This window comes from Otolemur garnettii, unplaced genomic scaffold (genome assembly GCF_000181295.1).
Source record: "Otolemur garnettii isolate 467f Iridium unplaced genomic scaffold, OtoGar3 scaffold00111, whole genome shotgun sequence".
NCBI classification, from domain to species: domain Eukaryota; kingdom Metazoa; phylum Chordata; class Mammalia; order Primates; family Galagidae; genus Otolemur; species Otolemur garnettii.
This window is the reverse complement of record NW_003852506.1, coordinates 1,139,312-1,157,358: the sequence shown is the minus strand read 5'-3', so window position 1 is coordinate 1,157,358 and position 18,047 is coordinate 1,139,312. Positions and strand designations below refer to the sequence as shown.

Below are 18,047 nucleotides of genomic sequence, written 5' to 3'. Positions count from 1 at the left end.
TAAACCTTTAGATGACAACTCTTTTCAGACAAGGTGTGGAGTTTGTCTGCAAAGGATAGAGAGAGAGACAGACAGAGCCCAAGTCCCAGTGCAGAAGGAAGCCCAGGTGGGGCTGGGGGTGGGGAGAGGGGCAGCACACAGAGCTGTTGAACAGGATTAAAAGGTAAAGCAGCCACAGAGCAGTGTCAGGTTCTCAAAGCTGGCGGCCAGGCAGCCACTTTCCTTTTATGTCCCAACCCCCTCCTGCCTCCAGGTTTATGACAACACTTTTCAGGCCTGTGCTCCAGGCTTGATTTCTCAGAGGGAGTTCTGCCAAGTTGAAGAGCAGTCTCCTGTGCTGTTCTCTGGAATTCTCTGGTCCTCCCTCCCAGACAGCAGAGGATCATTCTTGGGTGGTGAAACGGACATGGATTTTATCTACTTCACACTTCCTTGCCATAAAATGTCCTTCCTTACTCCTCGGGGGATTGAAGTCCAGATTATTCAGAAATGTAACTGTGATATGGGATTTTGGAATACACATGTTACTCATTCCTTTGAAAAAAGTCACCCTGACATCTGAACACTGGTCAACAGGAGGAGCTGGCCCCAACAGTTCTCGGACTATAAGGTGCTGATTGTAGGTGGTGACCAACTCAGGCACAGGCCCACAGCAGGGACATTTCCAAAGAGAACTGTTTCAGAGGTAGACCATAGCCAGCAGGCAGAGCGTGCTGCTGAGAAGACTCAGTAAACGCTGGCAAGTGCCTTTGGAGTCCAACTCTGTTCCTGAGCAACAGGCTTCTAGAAACCACAAGTTGAACTGATGCCATAGTACCTGTGCTACTCTCGCAACTCCTTAGACTAGGAGGTGCCGTGAAAATGTTGGCATTCATGTCCCAAACTAAGATGGACACTGAGCACCTAAGTGGGCTTTCCTGTTTAACTATAGCACCCAAGAATACAAAAGGCAAAAGCCAGTGGTTCTCAACTGAGGGCAGTTTTGCCCCTCCAGGGACATGTGGCAATGTCCAGAGATACTTGATTGTCACAACTGGGAGGTGGGTGCTGATTTTGGCCTCTTGCATCTAGAGGCCACCAACAAGATGCTGCTAAATATTCTACAGTGCACAGGATGGACTCCCACAGCAAGGAATTATTGGGCCCAAAATGTCAGTAGTGTACAGCTCTCTGGTGGTGCCTATGGCTCAAGGGATAGGGCAGTGGCCCCATATACCGGAGGTGGTGGGTTCAAACCCAGCCCCAGCTAAAAACTGCAACAACAACAACAACAACAACAAGAAAAACTAGTGAGCAGCTCTGGGACGGCATTCTACGAAGCTGTAAGCAGCAGCTAAGGTGTCTGGTGAAACCTCAAGGAATCACACTTGTCTGGAAAACACAACATCATACAACATGTAAAATGGCAGATGTGACTTCTTTGCCCCTTACTACCCCCTAATCTGCTATAATCTGATCCCAAGAGCTGAAAAGCAAAACCCACTGCCCTTCCTCCCTTGCACATGCAAGTGTGTTTGCAGGCATCATAATGCTGAGGTTCTGTGAAGTATTTCACAGTTTGGGCCAGCTCCAGTTTCAAAGCCCCAAACACTAAGTTTCTTCTTTTGCCTTCAACAAAGGAATTTTTCTCTATAACTCTGACTTCCCTGCCCACGAGCAAAGGTGAGCGCCAAGCCCAAAGGGCTCACAGGTTAAATGACTAATATTTAATGAGGTCGTATTAACAACAATTATGCTAACCATGACACCTGAGCTTTTGACGTTATTCCTCTAACCTTGGGATGAACAGCTCGCAGTTAGAAATTTGGGGTTTAGAGTTGGCCCTCTGTATCCAGAGTTCTGTATCCATGGATTTAGAAACCACGGATTGAAAATACTTGGGAAGAAAGCTGGTTGTTATCTGTACTGAACATGTGCAGACTTGCCCCTTGTCATCATTCCTTAATATAGTATAACAACTATTTACATAGCATTTTACACTGCATTAGGTATAATAAGTAATCGAGAGATGATTTAGAGTATACAGGAGGAAGTCCTCATGTGATAAACAAATATTATACCATTATATAGAGGGGACTTGAGCATCATTGCATTTTGGTATTTGTGGGAGATCCTGGAACCAGTCCCCCATGGGTACCCCCATGGGTACCAAGGGACCACAGTATTTACTTCTCATTCCACGTGTACCCCTGTGTGCTGTTTAAGAGGTCTGTGAAAACTCATCATCACCAGATGGACCAGTCCCATCAGTTCAGAATTCAGTTGGAATCCTGGAAGGTATCTACTTTGGCTTTATAGTATTAACCCTTTAGATACTAGCCTTCCTACCAAATGTGAGCAACCCCCAAATGCCCAAGGAATCAACTTTTCCAAGCCACTTCTGCCTCCACATCCATAAACTCTGCCTCTGAATGTCACAAAAAAAAATCAGTGCATGGGCGTGGGACTTAGCATAGAGATAGGTAGCTTTGTCTATAAACTATGTTTTATTCAATTTAATAATGTTCTGTCAACTCCTTCACCCATCTCCTCTAGTCTCCTGAACCTTCCATTTCAGCTCGGCTGCAAAGAATGTGTTTTCAAGCAGCTTACTTGAGAGTCGACTGGAAAGTTCTGCAGAGAGGGTTGTCATGCCACTGGCACGCCCAGGTGAGATGGGCGTTGCTGGGTGCACAGAAGGAGAGGCGATCGATCCCAGGTACTGGTAGGACTGATCGTAGGACCATGGTGGGGACGGCTGGATCTGCCTTGTATCTGTAGAGAATCAGGGAGGTCAATTTTATGTACAATGTGTTGGGATTTAAGAAATAAAAAGTCTTTCAATAAGAAATTAGTAACCTTTGTTAAAATGTTACACATGTATGTACATGTGTGACCAGTGTTGGATAAGCCTGTGCAAGTCCAGGTGTCTTTCTTTGTTGAATGGTTTCTCCCCCAAAGATGAGGAAATATTGTTTATTTTCCCTTCTTGGAGATTTTCATCTGATAACTAACTCTTCCTTCCAAACAGTTTACTTAGTTGCCCTAAGAATAATGAGAAGAGTGGATGATGCTTTCATGACAGAAGCGTTAAGTGCTCAGATTGCTAGGCTGTTGGACTTGATGAGTCAAGTGTAATATAACTACTCAGACTGTTTCAGCTTTACTAATAGTTACAGTTATCATCACCAAAAACATTTTATAAACTCAAGGGAGTGATCGCCTGCCTACCTGTGCTCAGTAAGCAGAAAGGATATAGAGTTTGGGGATTTTTTTTTGTACCTTTGGCAAAAACAGTCCTTCGGTGTGTTCGTATTTTCTATTTAGGTGAATTCTCCCCTAAAGATGATAGGAAAGAAGGGCTGGCTGAGAAACTGGCGATGAGACCTAAAACTCATTCACAGACCAAGTCGTAGGCCTGGCTTTATCCACGCGGTCCTCTTGCTCCTTTTCAAAACTTTAAGTTTGCGACTTTTAAAGGTCATATTTTTGAGCAAGTATGTTACAGATTGCTGTTGTAAGAGGCATTGGCTAGAGGAGATAAAAGCCTGACTTCAAAATTTTTAGACAAAATGGATTTTGTACATTTGACTCCAGAGTTCACAGGAGGCTTAGTGTTCAAAAGCATCATACTGTTTGCAGATGGAAATGAGGGTGGGGGCACCCCACCTCTATTCTTTCGAAAAATGTATAAGGCAATGTAAATGAGACACTTTCTCAGTAAACAAGAGTTTTATGTTTCTTTAGAGGTACACATTAATTTTTTCTTTGTGTTTCAGCTTCTCTGTGGACAAAGATAACAGCACAGCACCATGACTACTAAGGGTCTCCACAGCCAGAGCGTCACGATCATGGGAGTAACAGTGTAGGAAGAGCAGGCGTCTTGAGAAAATACCCAGTGTAAGGGGGCCACGACATAAAGAAATGAACATCCTACTCACTGTAAAATATTCAGAGCTGGCCCCTTTGGGGTTTTTATTTCCAGCAGTTAAAGTTTGCCTTTCTGTTTACCTCTTTGAAGTTGCCACAGTGGACAACAGCATCAGACATCTAGAGACCCGTGTCTTCCTCACCAGTCTTGACCTAACAGCCTCTCCAGCTCATATGGATGCATTTCTTTTAATTTTTTTTCTCCTTGAAAATAGCTAGATTTTTAAGTTTGAAAAATCTGACAGTTTCTGGGCAAATATTTTAACTTGGATTGTTGAAATCTAATATTTTAAAAAGTCTTCATTTTCATGCCAAATTTTAGAGGATTTCAAGAGATGGCAATGAATAAGGGAGCTGGTCCATTTTGAACTCAGCAGAAAATAAACGTTCAACTACAGCTGAAGATTCCGTGTCTTCTGACGGCTGACAATGTTTTCAGTAACGGAAAGGGGGCAGAAATAGCAGACTGCTCAGAATTCCCTTGCTACTTCAAGCATTTTGCTCTAAGTGAAAGAAAAATCACATACTTAGTTTCTATAAGTCATGTGTATATCCTAGATACACATGTTTACTAAGTGAATGTATAGTACTTGAATATTTTAATCATTTAAAAAGCAAACAAAAGAGGTTTTATAATTGTCATTATGCCCTTCGGGGTGTGAACTGCGGTGTAATAATTCATGCCTTGTTGTGTAGACAGCCTAGCACCCCTAACCCCGTGTCTAAAACCACACTAAGCATAAAGTGTTATGCCGTGATTCATGCTCTGTCATGTTTTACTGTAGGGAAAAAGTGGTGCTAGGCTTTTCTAAACTCATAATTAAACCATGCAAACGTTGCATAATATTTCACAGCCTTTTAAAAATACGCTTTAGTAAAATGATCTTTATGATTAAAGTCCAAGTTCTATGAGTTTTTTCTTTTTAAACACAGGGCTGTAGAGGTGAATACCTCTTCTTCACGCCATAACTCAGTTTTCCAGGTGCTGGAACAAGGTAGGGGTGGGGGTTGGGGAGGCCCTCCCAACTCCAGAAGCCCACCCCTCCTCTCAGCCGTTTTCATTCATGCCATCACAGTGACCTGTGCTTGGGTTCATTGCCAGCGGTGGGCCAGGAGGTGGTGATGGTGAGCCTTGCATGGGGGTTTTTGGATGTTTTCTCCTTCTACTTGCATTATTAATAAAAAAAAAAAATCAAAAAAAAGCCAGATAATGATGCATTGTGGGTTTAATATTCAGTTACCATCTTTGCTCTGATGGGGCCAGTATGAACTTGCAAAGGCAAGTATAAAGTGGCCGTGCTGTGGGCTGTCCTGTGGACTGATAGGCAGGAGAGGTGGGCCCTGAGCCTGTCTGTGTGGGATGCCAGTAGGTGACCCTTTCTTATTCTCATCTCTGAAAGGGGATGGTCTCTAAATCTGTCCCAGTGGTGACAGGACAGGATTCTAATTCAAACAGGTCCTACCCAGTATTTCTTTGTTTACTCAGTATGTACTGGCACATTAAGCAGAGTCAGGAAATAGTCAGGTGTGGAGTAGTGGGTGAAGAATGGTGCTTGTAACAATGAATTCATGTATAATGGGAAGAGGAAGTAAGGAGGGATAAGGGGAGTCATCCAGAAACAGCCACAGGCTAAGGAAGGGAACCACCGTCAGTCATTGTCTAGGGCATACAGCCATTTGTTCTTGAAAGAACTGAAAAGTCAATGCATCTAGAAACAAACATTTATAGTATGTTCACTATGTAAATGTACTATAATAAATGCCAGGCATATACTTTGTCCCTGGTAACAGTATGGTCCCTGCCCACTGGGACTTAGGCTCTGTGAAGATCCCAGAACCCTATGAAGCCTAGAAAGGGTGCTTCCTGTTGCTTAAATCATCATACTGAGTGTTGGTTCATTCATTCATTCATTCATTCATTCATTAGATGCATGAAGTTATTTGCTTGTTCATTTATTTACTTTTCCAATCAACATTTTTGCTGTATCAGGGCCACCTAATAAATAAGTGACTACACGTAGTGAGTGGAAGGTTTCAGCCTTCTGGCAGTTACAGCTATTGGGGGACTAGGGCTAGATCCAGGCTAACTGATAGATTAGCTGCCTAATTTGGACTTGCAAACAGCTGTCCCCAAGGTAGAAACGAGAGCCCTGGCGGTATTTATTACATGCTTATGTCCTGCCTCTGAGAGGATCAGACTAGGGAAAGCACCAGACTAAGTCATGGACAGATTTCAGTTTGCATCTTGCTGTCACTATAAGCTAAGTGTATGACCCAATCAAGTCACTTTATTTTCTCTGATCTTCAGAGAAAATAGTTCCTGACTTCAAAGGGTAATAGTGAGGAATAAGTGATACAAGCTACATGTAAAGCAAGTATCACAATTTCTGGGCATAGTAAATGCTGAATAAGTCTGAGTAATCTTTATGATTATGTTACTAGAAACCCATGTCAAGGGACTTGCTTGATTTTTATTGGTAAGAGCACACCTGCTCCAGCATGAGGCTTGTGTAATACGGTGTCTTAGCTGGAGACTTGACAGCCATGCTGGTCAGACTAGAGAGGAGATGGGCTCAGGTGATTAAATGGTAAAGAGCAAGGAAAGTGGAAATTTGGGATGAAGATGGAGAAGGCAAGAATTCAATATCTTAGCCAATTCATGTTTCCATTAAAAGACATACTGGATTACAATATTTAAATTTGAGCCTTTCTTCCTCATTTTTGATTTCTGGATAAATGATGTTTTGATGCCACCACTTTACTGTGGCCATTTTGTAATCATCAATGTTTTGATCATCAAATAATGGGTGAAACAGAGCCCCCTTTTCATGTTCCCTTCCATTTGAAATAGGAAGTTAGGGATAAGACAAGGTTAGGGGTGAGCTCAGAGGTGTGCATGGCATATATCATTTGATAAGAAGGTAGAATGCTTTTATCTTTTGATGCAGCAATGTTAAAACATCTCCAGAGTCAACAATGACCCCATTAAATAATTCATGCCAAAATGTCCTGCTGCTTCCAGTTTCAACTCCAACATCTAAAGAGGTTGAGAGTCATCACTCTGCTCTTTACGATAACAAAAATGCTGAACAAACTGAAATAATCCATGACTTTTCTTGGGTCCACAAGAGAATTAAAGTCACAGGGCAAAATGTCACCCCCAAATCTTGAGAGGCAGGCAAATGGAATCAGAGTGATGTCTATTTACTAGAAGCAGAAGCTGCTAAATCTGTAAACTTATGGGAATACTTAACAGTGTTTTGACAAATTGCTGGAGGCTAAACGTAGACTAGTCTGAGAGTAAGAAAGTCCTCGGAGCTACCATCTTGGGAGAGGGAACTTCTGTGGGCTTTTCATTCAGGAAGTCCACCAGATCTCATGGGATCAAATACCGGAACAGCAGATTACAGCTGAAAGAGCCTCAAGACATAGACTACTTAAGGAGGAGTGTGTAGAGAAGCCCAAACAAAAACAAGGGTACTAGAAGAATTTGAAGTCTCTGACATCTATAGAAAACATTAAACACACCCCAACTCCTAGCTAGATGGACATCATAACTCACACCAAAGCCTTGTTTGCTTTGTTTCTATGATCTGATACGCCATATCCAGCTTTCAACAAAAAATTACAAGAGAAATGCAAGCAAAAACACAGTCTAAAGAGACAAAGCAAGCATCAGAACCAGATTCAGATGTGGCACAAATTTTAGAATTACCAGACAAAGAATTTATGATTAATATGTTAAGGGCTCTACAGGGAAAATAAGACAACACATAAGGACAGATGGGTAATGTTAAGTAGGGAGAAGGAAACTGAGACTTGAAAGGAAATTTTAAAAATGAAAAGCACTCTACAGAAAAGAAGAATGCCTTCTTCTGGGCTCATGAATAGATAGGATGTGGCTGAAGAAAGAATCAATGAACTTGAAGATCTGACAATTGAAACTTCCCAAACTAAAAGGCAAAGAGAAAAATGAAGGAAAAAACTAGAACACCCAAGAAATGTTATACTGGTTTCAAAAAGCATAACGTATGTGTAATTGGAACTCCGGAAGAAGAAGAAAGAGAAAACAGAGTGGAAGAAATATCTGAAATATTCATAGCTGAGAATTTTCTAAAATTAATGACAGACACCAAACCGCAGATCCAGGAAGCTCAGAGAACATAGGGAAGGCAAATACCTAGTGTGTACCTAGGTATATCATATTCAAACTGCAAAAAACCAAAGAGGAGAAAATGTTGAAAGAAATTAGAGGGAGAAAAAAAAATTTTATCTGGGGAGGAACAAGGATAAGAATTATATTGGTTTCTCTTCAGAAACCATACAAATGAAAAGAAAGTAAAGTATTGAAATAAAAAAACACTGATCTAGAATTCTACATCCAGCAAAATTATCATTCAAATATGAAGGAGAAATAAAGACATTCTCTGACAAACAAAACTGAAATAATTTATAGGCTGTGCAGACTTGCCCTGCAAGAGATATTAAAAGAAGTACATCAAGGAAGAGCATTAGAATAAATTTAGGTGAAATCTTATTTTTGTTGTAGTTGTCTTGTTTCAAAGACAGGGTTTCTCTCGTCACCCAGCCTGGAGTGCAGTGGTGCCATCATAGCTCTCAGTACATCCTTGAACTCCTGGGCTCAAGAGATCCTCCCCCCTCAGCATCTTGGGTAGCTGAGATTATAGGCTTCAGCCACCATGTCTGGTTCATTCTTAACTGATGTGAAAGGTAACTCTCTCTTTATAGTGATAATAGTAGCAATGTATTGGGTGATTATAGCATGTGGATAAATGGAGTGAATGACAATAATGACAGAGACAGGAAGGAAGAGGTGGTATAGTGTTATTTGATGGTAGACGCAGATTAGCTATACATGTATTTTTCAAACTCTAGGGCAACCACTAACTGAATTTTTTTAAAAAGTATAATTGGTATGCTAATCGAGGAGCCAGAGTCACACAAAATGTTTGGTTAGCCCCAGAGAAGGCACAAAAGGTAGGAGAAAGAAGGGCCAGGTGCAACAAATTTAAAAGTTACAAAGTATACTAGTCCAGTTATATCAATAATTGGTTTAAATAGGAATGATCTAAATGTACCAATTTAAAGATCGGATTGTTAGAATGGATTAAAAATAAGACCCAAGAACATGCTGTCTATAAGGGAGCCATTTTAAAGACTCACGTAGGTTTAAAGAAAAAGGATGGGGAAACACTAGGCTAACCCTGATGAAAAGAAAGCCAGAGGAGCTACATTAATTTTATACAAAGCTGACTTTAGAAAAAGGAAAATTTTCAAGGATAAAGGAGAGAATTACATGATATAAAAGGGGTCAGTTCTCTAAGAAGCAATCCTTAACATGTCCACCCAACAACAGAGTGTCAAAAAATAATTAGGAGAAAACTGACAGAACTACAAGGAGAAATAGACCAGGACACTGTGATAGTTAGAAACTCAACACCTGTTTCAATAAGTGATACGTCAAGCAAATAGGACGTAGTCAACCTGAGCAGCAATACCTATCAATACAATCTGACATCTATAGAATATTCACCCAACAATGGTGGGATACACATTCTTAAATCCACATGAAACACTCAGCAAGATGAGCCACATTCCGGGCCATGACACCCAGCTTAACATGCTTTAAAGTACAGAAGCCACACACAGTATTTAAATCAGGCCACATGGATTTAAACTGAAAATCCAGTAACAGAAAGATAGCTAGAAAAATACTCAGATATTTGGAGACTAAAGACACTCTTCTAAGTAATACATGGATTGAAAAAGAAGTCTCAAGTCTGAAGAGAAGTTAATGTATTTTGGGCTAAATGCAAATACAACTTATTACAATTTATAGGACGCAGCAAAAGCAGTGCTGAGAGAGACATTTATAGAATTGAATGCATAGTATTAGAAAAGAAAGATCCAGAACCAATGAGCCAAGCTTCTACCTCAGGAAACTGGGGAGAAAGCAACATAGAACTAAAGCAAACAGAAGAAAAAAATTATAAAAATTAGAGTGGAAGTCAGTGAACTTGAATATAGGAAAATAATAGAGAAAAATAAATGAAACCAAAAGCTTATTGTTTGAAAGTTCCAAACATCCTGCTTGGTCCTCATGCTCCTGTCAGGCCATAGGAGAGGATGGATAGAGATGCTTCCCGGGCTGACTACCCACCCTCAAGACCTGGGTTACCAACAGCACCACTTGAGCTGTCAGGCCGGCCTGGAGAAGCCTGAGGGAGACCTGGGCTTGGTTGTTACGGTTGGAGAGCCCTCCCTTCCCTGGCTACTGGCCTGATACCTTAAACAGACCAGGCCTACCAGTCACCTCTTAGAACCATCCACATATGCCATGGCTTTATCGTCTATTTTTGAAAAAGCCAAACCTGTTTGGTGAACATATAAACCCTAGGGGCAGCCACGATTTCCCCCCCTCTTTCAGCTTGGAAGAAGGCAGGGAAGTTCCCAGGGTTCCCTCCAAGTTCACCTCAGTCATGGGTAGCTGGTGTAATGCCCTCTGGATGCCTTAGAACACACAACAGGATGTGACTCAGGACTCAGAGATGTGAGTCAGTTTCCAGGGTGATGTGTCAGGGCGAGCCCCAGTGGTGGTTTACATCTCCCTGTCTGGGACCCCTGGAAGAAAGATCTGGACTCCTTTGCAAATAAAGGGGTGCCTCAGAGGCTTCCCAGCTATCTCAGAGTTCTGTGATGTCAGCTTTCATGGCTCCTGAAGTTGAGTAATTCTCTGCCATGACAGGGACATTTTCCTGAAATTTCCACTGTTTTTGAGAAGTGATGTTTGCTCTGGCCTCTGCAGCAGGGAATTAAAACTGCGACGCACACGTAGGAATAGCAGTCACCTACGTGTGCCCCCGGGGAGCAGCCGCTGGGTTAGCACATTGCTGCTGTATCACTGAAATCCCATGACACCGAGAGTTAGTCAGCAGCGGCCTTGGGTCCTGGAAAAAAGGGAGGTTGTGAAAGAGCTCTGGGATTTGCCAACGGTTTGTCTTTGGCTGGCCGGAGACATCTTGGTTAGTCCCATGCAGCTCAGATGTGGGCACTGCAGCCAGTGGCTCTGAAGGGAAGCACCAGAGCCCGGCTCGGGTTTGCTGGGCTTTACAGGCCTCCAGGGTTTTGAGGAATCCCATTTTTGCTGAGGACCCGTTGGCCTGGAAGGTAGCAGTCTGCCTCTAGGAGGGATGAAGGGAGCTGTGTGGCCAGGTCTCCACCACTCCGTGCTTCTGGGACTTAGATTCCTCACCCGGCCCAGGGGGACTTTGTGGTTTTGTGGTTAGGGCCCTGTGAATCTGGAGCGCTGGGTGCTAACATCAGGGTCACCCCAGCCCTGGCGGTTCAGCCCAGAGTCCTTTTCCTCTCAAACCTCCATGTCCTCTCTAAAAATGGGGGGGACCAGACTCACCTGCCTCCCAGGTGTGAGAGTTAATTAACGTTTGCGGAGCAGCTTTGAGACCACAGATGAAAGGCTCTCTATAAATGCAAAGTGCTGTTCCTCATTAGAGTTGCCAGACAGTTCCCAGGGGAAACGGCTCAACCCTCACCATGAGGCCGCACCCCTCGGCCAGATCAGTCTGAGACGTGTCTGGAAAAAGTCTCAGGCAGAGTTCTCTCTGAAGAAGGGTTCAGGGACAAGTCACTAGCTTCCAGAAAAGATGGGTGTTTCATACACACATCTCCTTCTCTGTCGGCACTGTGACCCAGTGATGGAGAGAGAGCGGCCTTTATTCCTGTGGGCCACAGGCACCGTAGTTCTGAGGGAAGAGAGGGCACCTTCTGGTCTCTGCTGCGTCCTCCCTTGCAGACAGATTATATCTCTGTACCTTGTTAAATAAACATCCGTTGCAGACACCTTTTCCATAAGGATTTTCTGCAGGCCGTGCTTTCTGCACCTCTGTCTCCCGTATACACTTTCCAGGCCTGAAGGCACGCTGCAGACAGCCGGAGGGATTCCTGTGGCTGGGCTCTCCGTGGCTGTTCGGATTCCTCCACGACTGCTGTTAATTCCTTTCCATTCCTCCACTTCCTTCTCCAACACAAACCTCGGAGTGCGGAGGGTGACGATGGCTTCCTGCTCCCACCCCCTCCTTCTCTAGCACCTTCACCTTCCTTAGTTCCTTAAACAGATGAGCCAGAACTACTGTGGGGAGATGCTGGGGGCATCCTGGGCAGCCTCCATCATGGGATAGGACCCTTGGTGGAGAACGAGGGTCCTCACCACAATAAGACAAATTACTGACCCCCCTAGTGGGAGGCTCTAAGCAGAACACGCACAGCCTCTCCCAGGAGTGCACCCAGCTAAAGAAACAGAATTTTCTCAAGAATATTCCATCCACAGTCTTTGCTTAGATGACCTCCGGAGGCGGGGGAGAGGCCAGCAGAGCCAACCTACGGTCCAGGGTGGTACAGTCACTCCACTGAGTTCTGATGAGGGCCCTGTGGGGCTTCCCAGAGGCACCAGTGACCTCCCTGTCTAAACAGATACAGAAAGAGCTGTCCCTTGGGCAGATCGTGTTAGCTAATACGGCCGAGACTCTGCCAGGGTCCTTGTAATGCATCAGGGTGGCAGCAGGCAAGAACAGAAAGGAGTGACATTATCTTTGAGATTGCAGAGGCTGTCGACATTGGAGAACAGGATCCCTGAGTCCAGCTCAGAGCAAGGTCTGGTTCAGACCATTTTGCAGCCTGGGCCTCCTTGGGTGCCACATCACCCACTTCTGCAGCCCCTGGTCCTCTGTGCCTTGGTGCTGCCCCTGGGCTGACACCTGGCCTTCAGACCTCTAGTGGGAGAGGCTGAGGGGCACCCTCCCCACCACCGAACCACAGTTTTCTGTGTGTTCAACCCTGTGGCATTTTATAGAATGCCTAGCCACAACCCTGTGGCATTTTTGTGAATTTATAAAATGTTAGAGCTGTTTGAAAAATTCTAGAATGGCTTGAAGCCCATAAAGCAATCTCTGTCATCTTCTGCTCCCATGTGCCACAGGCCCTTACTGAATTTCATGCCTGCCAGTCTAGTTTTAGGCAGCAAAGCCAGAAGCATGGAATTCTAATAAAAGGAGCAGAAAAGCTCATGTGAATGGGGAGAGAAAGAGAAGGCAAGGGAATACCCTCCAGAGAGCGCAGGAAGAGCACATCAGAGGTGCTCAGCATGGAGACCATTTGGTTCATGTCGGCCCCGGACATTTCCAGGATTTGAGACGCTTGTCCTTAGCTGTCTCCTAAGGAGCCAAAAGGGTTTGAGCAAGGATCCAGTAAGGGCATGGTTTTAGAAGTCTGAGAAATTAAGCTGGAGACCTGGGTTTGGCCCCTCACTCACTATATGCTGAGATAAGTGACTTTACCCTTTGGAGACTCAGTTTCCCACTATGTGAGAAGAATTTACTGCATTTGCCCTTTAGGTTACTGGACGATGGAATGAGACCCAGGGCCCAGTCATTGTCAATGCAATGCCTGGTCCTCAGAGGCAGGAAACAGTCTTCTCTCTCCTGCCCCCTCGGGAAAGGATAATGGTGTCCAGTCAGCACTGCTCCCTCAGCTGGCCAGTGCTCCATGTGACAGAGGAATGAGAAGCTCGGCCCCACAGAGCCACCCGGAATGAGACCTTCTTTAGGCAGCCAGACTTGCAAAGGCCAAGCCATGGCTTCATGACTGGGGTTTGCATGGCTCCCGCAGGGTGGCACGTACTCTGCTAAGACTATCTAAAAGCACCAGCCTCCTTCAGAGGGAGCACCTCGGCCACTCGCAGAACACAACGGCCTCGTGGGCACACAGCAGTCACCCAGTGCCAGCCTCAACCCAGTCCGAAAGCTGCCTTTTACAGACGGAGGATTCATTGCTTTTCGTCTTATGAGGTGTGACTCATGTCGAATGGCGACTGTTCTGTAAGAGCTTCCATGCTGTGATTCCAACTTGAAGGGCAATATCCTGACAAAGGGAAGTGGAGTAATCCCCCAGCTGGAGCCGGCCTGCTCCGTGCATGCTTGCTGGCCGTCAAGTGCCTGCTTCCCCACTGGCTTGTTCCCTTTTCCTCGCGCAGCCCTCCTGAACGCGCTGTCTGCTCACAGATGTCCTCTAACTTGCTCCTCTTCACCTTCTTTTCCCTTCCCAGACATCAGGCCTCGGCAACTGGGATTTCTTGCAGCAGGAGCTGGGAGGCTGGAACCTCGGGAATTGTTCCGTGGGGACACTCCGTGCCCGCCTCTGCACACACCTGGCCCAGCCACCGCACAGTCTCTTACCCTGGCTCTCAGGGTTGTCTGGGAAGTCCAGAGCCTGCCTGAAGAGAGGGCCCTGGCTGTCCCTTCCCCTGCAACACCACTGTGAACTTCTGTGAAATGGGGGGGGGGGTCTCTGCAGAGGGTCTTTTCATCCCTTCTGCTATGCTAGAAATAATGGCACATCCAGGAAGTATATTCTCTTCACCCGAGGAGGGGCCTTTCTCCCCAGCTGCGGACATGCCGTGAACGTACGTACTGTCTGTTCCTTGGCAGCCTCAGAGGGACAGCACTGGGAGGCGGCCGTAGCGCAGCGTCGGCTCCATGGGTGGGTCTCCCTGTGCCCTGCAGACACCCACCAGCTCTGGCTCATGTTTCACAGACATATCTCCGAGAGAGTCGTGTTTATTATACTTCTTAAACTCAAGGCTTCCTCATATAAAAAAAAATCCCCCAAGAGATAGCTCTCCTATGCTTCTAGTTTTTGAAAACTGCTTAAATTACTTGAGATGATTTGCCACGGAGCAAGAGCGAGGAAGAAGAGGCTAAACTGTTCTCCTACTGAGTGGGGCGTTCCACCGCAGGCTTTGGGTTTTTTAGACTATTTGGATTTCTTTGGCCTTCGAGCCAAGAGGAATCGCTGTGAAAGTCTTTGGTGGTGTCAGACACCTCCCTCTTTCTTCTAAGTTTCTCTGCTGCAATTTTCTCTTCCCGCCCTCACCCCCACCACCAAGCGAGAGCTACACAAGGAGAATTTGTCCACTTAAGTTTGCAGTCAATTTGCACACTCCAAAGAACTGACCTTGACGTGAACTAATTGGGATTGCAGTAGATTAGTAACACAGGTTGGTGAGGTGGAGTTTGCCGCATGAAGGAGACCTTTGAAGATAAGAGCCATATGCGCTTTCATAAGCTCATCCCTGGTGCTCTGAACAAAGGACATAAACTAATAAAGTCAGATTCATCTAGGGGCAATCTACACTCGCAGAGGAATAGCACCCCAAACTCTGATTCAGAAAGGCAAATGGAAATCTGCCAGAATTCTTTTAAACTCCAGTACAGATCTCAATTTTAAAAATGACACACACACACAAAAACTCTTGGTAATAAGCAGACCTCTGATGATCTAAAGATCCACAGCTTCATTTATTGACTTAGAGAAAGTAAATGGCATTTCAAATACAACCTTCATACTTTAATAGATGAGGTCACCCTGAGAAAGATGATACTGAGCCCAGTAGTGGGAAACCTCCCTCCAGAGAACAGCTTTGATTTACAAGGTCAAGGAAGGCTTTCTCATAGAAATAATACGTTCTTAGTGACTTGGGCTAAAATGGAAGAAATTTTCTTTTTAAAAATGTAGCGGTTGAGACAACAGACAACTATGAAATTCTTGCTCAACAAAAGGATGACCTAGAGGCTGCTAGGGGACCTGAAGAAGTTAAGAGTCGAAACTGATGCACACCAAGTGCAGACATTTAAGTGACACACATTTGTTTCGGGATTGAGACCCGTGTATATCGCCTTCGTCCTTGTGCATTTCCCAGACTGGGAAAATGACTGGTCTAAGGCAGCAGTCATCAAACAGAGGTGACCTCTCCCCCAGGGCGCCTCTGACAATGTCTGGAGACACTGTGGCTGTCATGACTGGGGTCGGGAGGCCAGGGATGCTGCTTACCATTACAGTGCAGAGGATGGCCTCTACAACAGAGACTGACCTGGCCCCGGGATGTTGAGGGCATCCCACAGTGCCAAGGGAAGCCAGTCTTGACACCACCACCACCGTGGTTTCAATCCAGAAGATGTGACTTCCAAAGATGCACCTCAGACACAAAGGAACTTAACGCAGCATTGTGCACCGGGCAGGGTACAACTAGAACCACGGGGAGTGAGGACACAAGGTGGACCTTCTGGATGGAGCCTCGTGGGAATGCAGTGCTGGCTATAGTCATGATGCACCCAGGGAGAACCCTACCTTCTCCATGCCAGGGTTTAAGATGACTGCTTTCTCACAGTCTCCTGGCCTGGCACCCAGACTTGGTGCTGGCACGTCGAGCCCTGGGTGAGCCGTAGGTGTGAACGACCAGCAAGATTGCTCCTGAGCTGACCGTCAGCTTTGCCACCTGGGAAGGGACAGGCTAGCACTTGCCTCCCCCGAGCTTCGCGGGCATGAGTCACATATAAATAGATAATGATGCAAATCACTGTCACCATTTCTAAGGTTTCATTCCAACATCTCCTAGAATTATAGAGCAGAAAGCACCTCTGAGAGAGCAGTGCCAGCCCCCTCTCACAGCTGGAGTGCAGGGCGTGGAGAGACCGTCTCTGTCCCCACAGCTGGTGTGTGGCAGGGCAGGGACGGACCTCTGGCTCTTTGTAGACTACAGATTTTAGTATATGGTGACTAGAAACCATTCCTTTCCCCTCAATTTAGTTATTATATGCTGATAAAACAACAAAAACTGAGCTAAAGCTCAAAAAGAAAAAAAAAACCCCAGAATAAATTGGCAAACACGTTGCCCAGACGGGCGCTGTGGAAGAGTACCTTGTCCTGCTTATAGCCCCGAGGAGCTGAGCTTTGTGGGGCTGACTCTACTGATGTCTCCTTCCTAGCCTGAAACTAAGCCAAAAACAACCTCAGGTCTCAAATTAAAGTTGGGGTCTGTTGCTGTGAATTGGTGAATAACCCAAGTCCCACTCGGGGAGGGCGGTTCCCATCCCTTTTCTCGTCTGTGCTGTGGGGTGGCTGTGAGGAGGGGGCAGGCTTCCCGGGACGAGGGGACAGAAACAGGGACCACACAGTCTCCCTGCTTGAGCTTTTTCTTCTAATGGCCTTAACCTGCCAAGTGGCCCCAACGTGTGCTCATTTTAAACGCCTTTATGGAAAGTGCCATCCCCTTTTCTGCTCACATCACTTAAAATAATGAGTTAGCCGCACTTGTATTAGTCTGTCTTTCAAGTGGATTAAATTCACAGGCTCGCTCCTCTCCAGTCTCGTACGCCTTGGCCTGGCTGTCTGAACCTCCAGATTAGACTGATGAGCATATGCCAGACAGCAACGAAACGCAATTACCTAGGCAAACTTTTGAAGGATTTGAGCCCTGGGGCACAGGCTGTTTATGAAAGACTAAAAGCACCGTTTGTACTGAGCAGGACCAGTTGCCTCTGTCTCTCGAGTTCTGGATCCCGCCTGCCACCGGACTCCGGGCAGGATTTCTGGGGGCCTGATAACATCAGGCTTCTGTCCGCACCTCAGCACCTCAGGGTCTTTGCTCTGGTTTTCAACAAGAAAATGCAAGTACCAACAAAAGCCTATTATAGCGCCTCCCTTTGTGTTTGCTATCGCTCTCATTGATTTCTGTTTTTTTGTATTGTGTACCACCCCGAAAAAATGCAGCCAGGCATCATCCTCTAGCTGACTGGCTCTGTAAAGTCTTTGGAAATGAACAGCCTTTCCAAAAAACAGGAACTTCCCGTCTTCTTTAAAAAGAAAAAAAAAAAAAGCAAACCAGTCTCAACAGCACCTCCAAAGTACCTTTCCCTTGACTGGAACAAAAGAGGTTTCTGAGGTAGGACGGGAGAGACAAAGAACGCACAAGGGGAAGGCTGAGGGGACAGTGACCCCTAGGTCCCCCTCTGTGGGGTTCCCACGGAGTACAGAGAACGGTGGGTGACAGAGTTGGGTTGGAATGAGTCTAGATCCACTCAGCTGACAAGGAAAATGTGACCCTCCTCAGCTTCCCTGGGTGGTGTGAAGCAAGCAGGCACTGAGCCCCCGTCGGTGGTGGCAGTGAGAGGCTTCAGGGCTTGGGGTGGAGGTGTTGAAGTTCCTCAGCTGGGCAGAGGGTCAGTCTGGGAAAGAGGCTGTGATGAGGGCCGGGGAGGCGGGGGGGG

General features: G+C 45.6%; 1 protein-coding gene across 1 annotated transcript in view; it reads right to left on the bottom strand.

Moving 5' to 3' along the window:
- RUNX1 (runt related transcription factor 1) overlaps positions 1-18,047 on the bottom strand; it is a 236,554-nt gene that overhangs the window by 4,683 nt on the left and 213,824 nt on the right. The window contains exon 8 of the mRNA XM_023517438.1: positions 2,593-2,754. Coding sequence (XP_023373206.1) covers positions 2,593-2,754 — 162 coding nt within the window. The remainder of the gene's footprint in view (positions 1-2,592; positions 2,755-18,047) is intronic.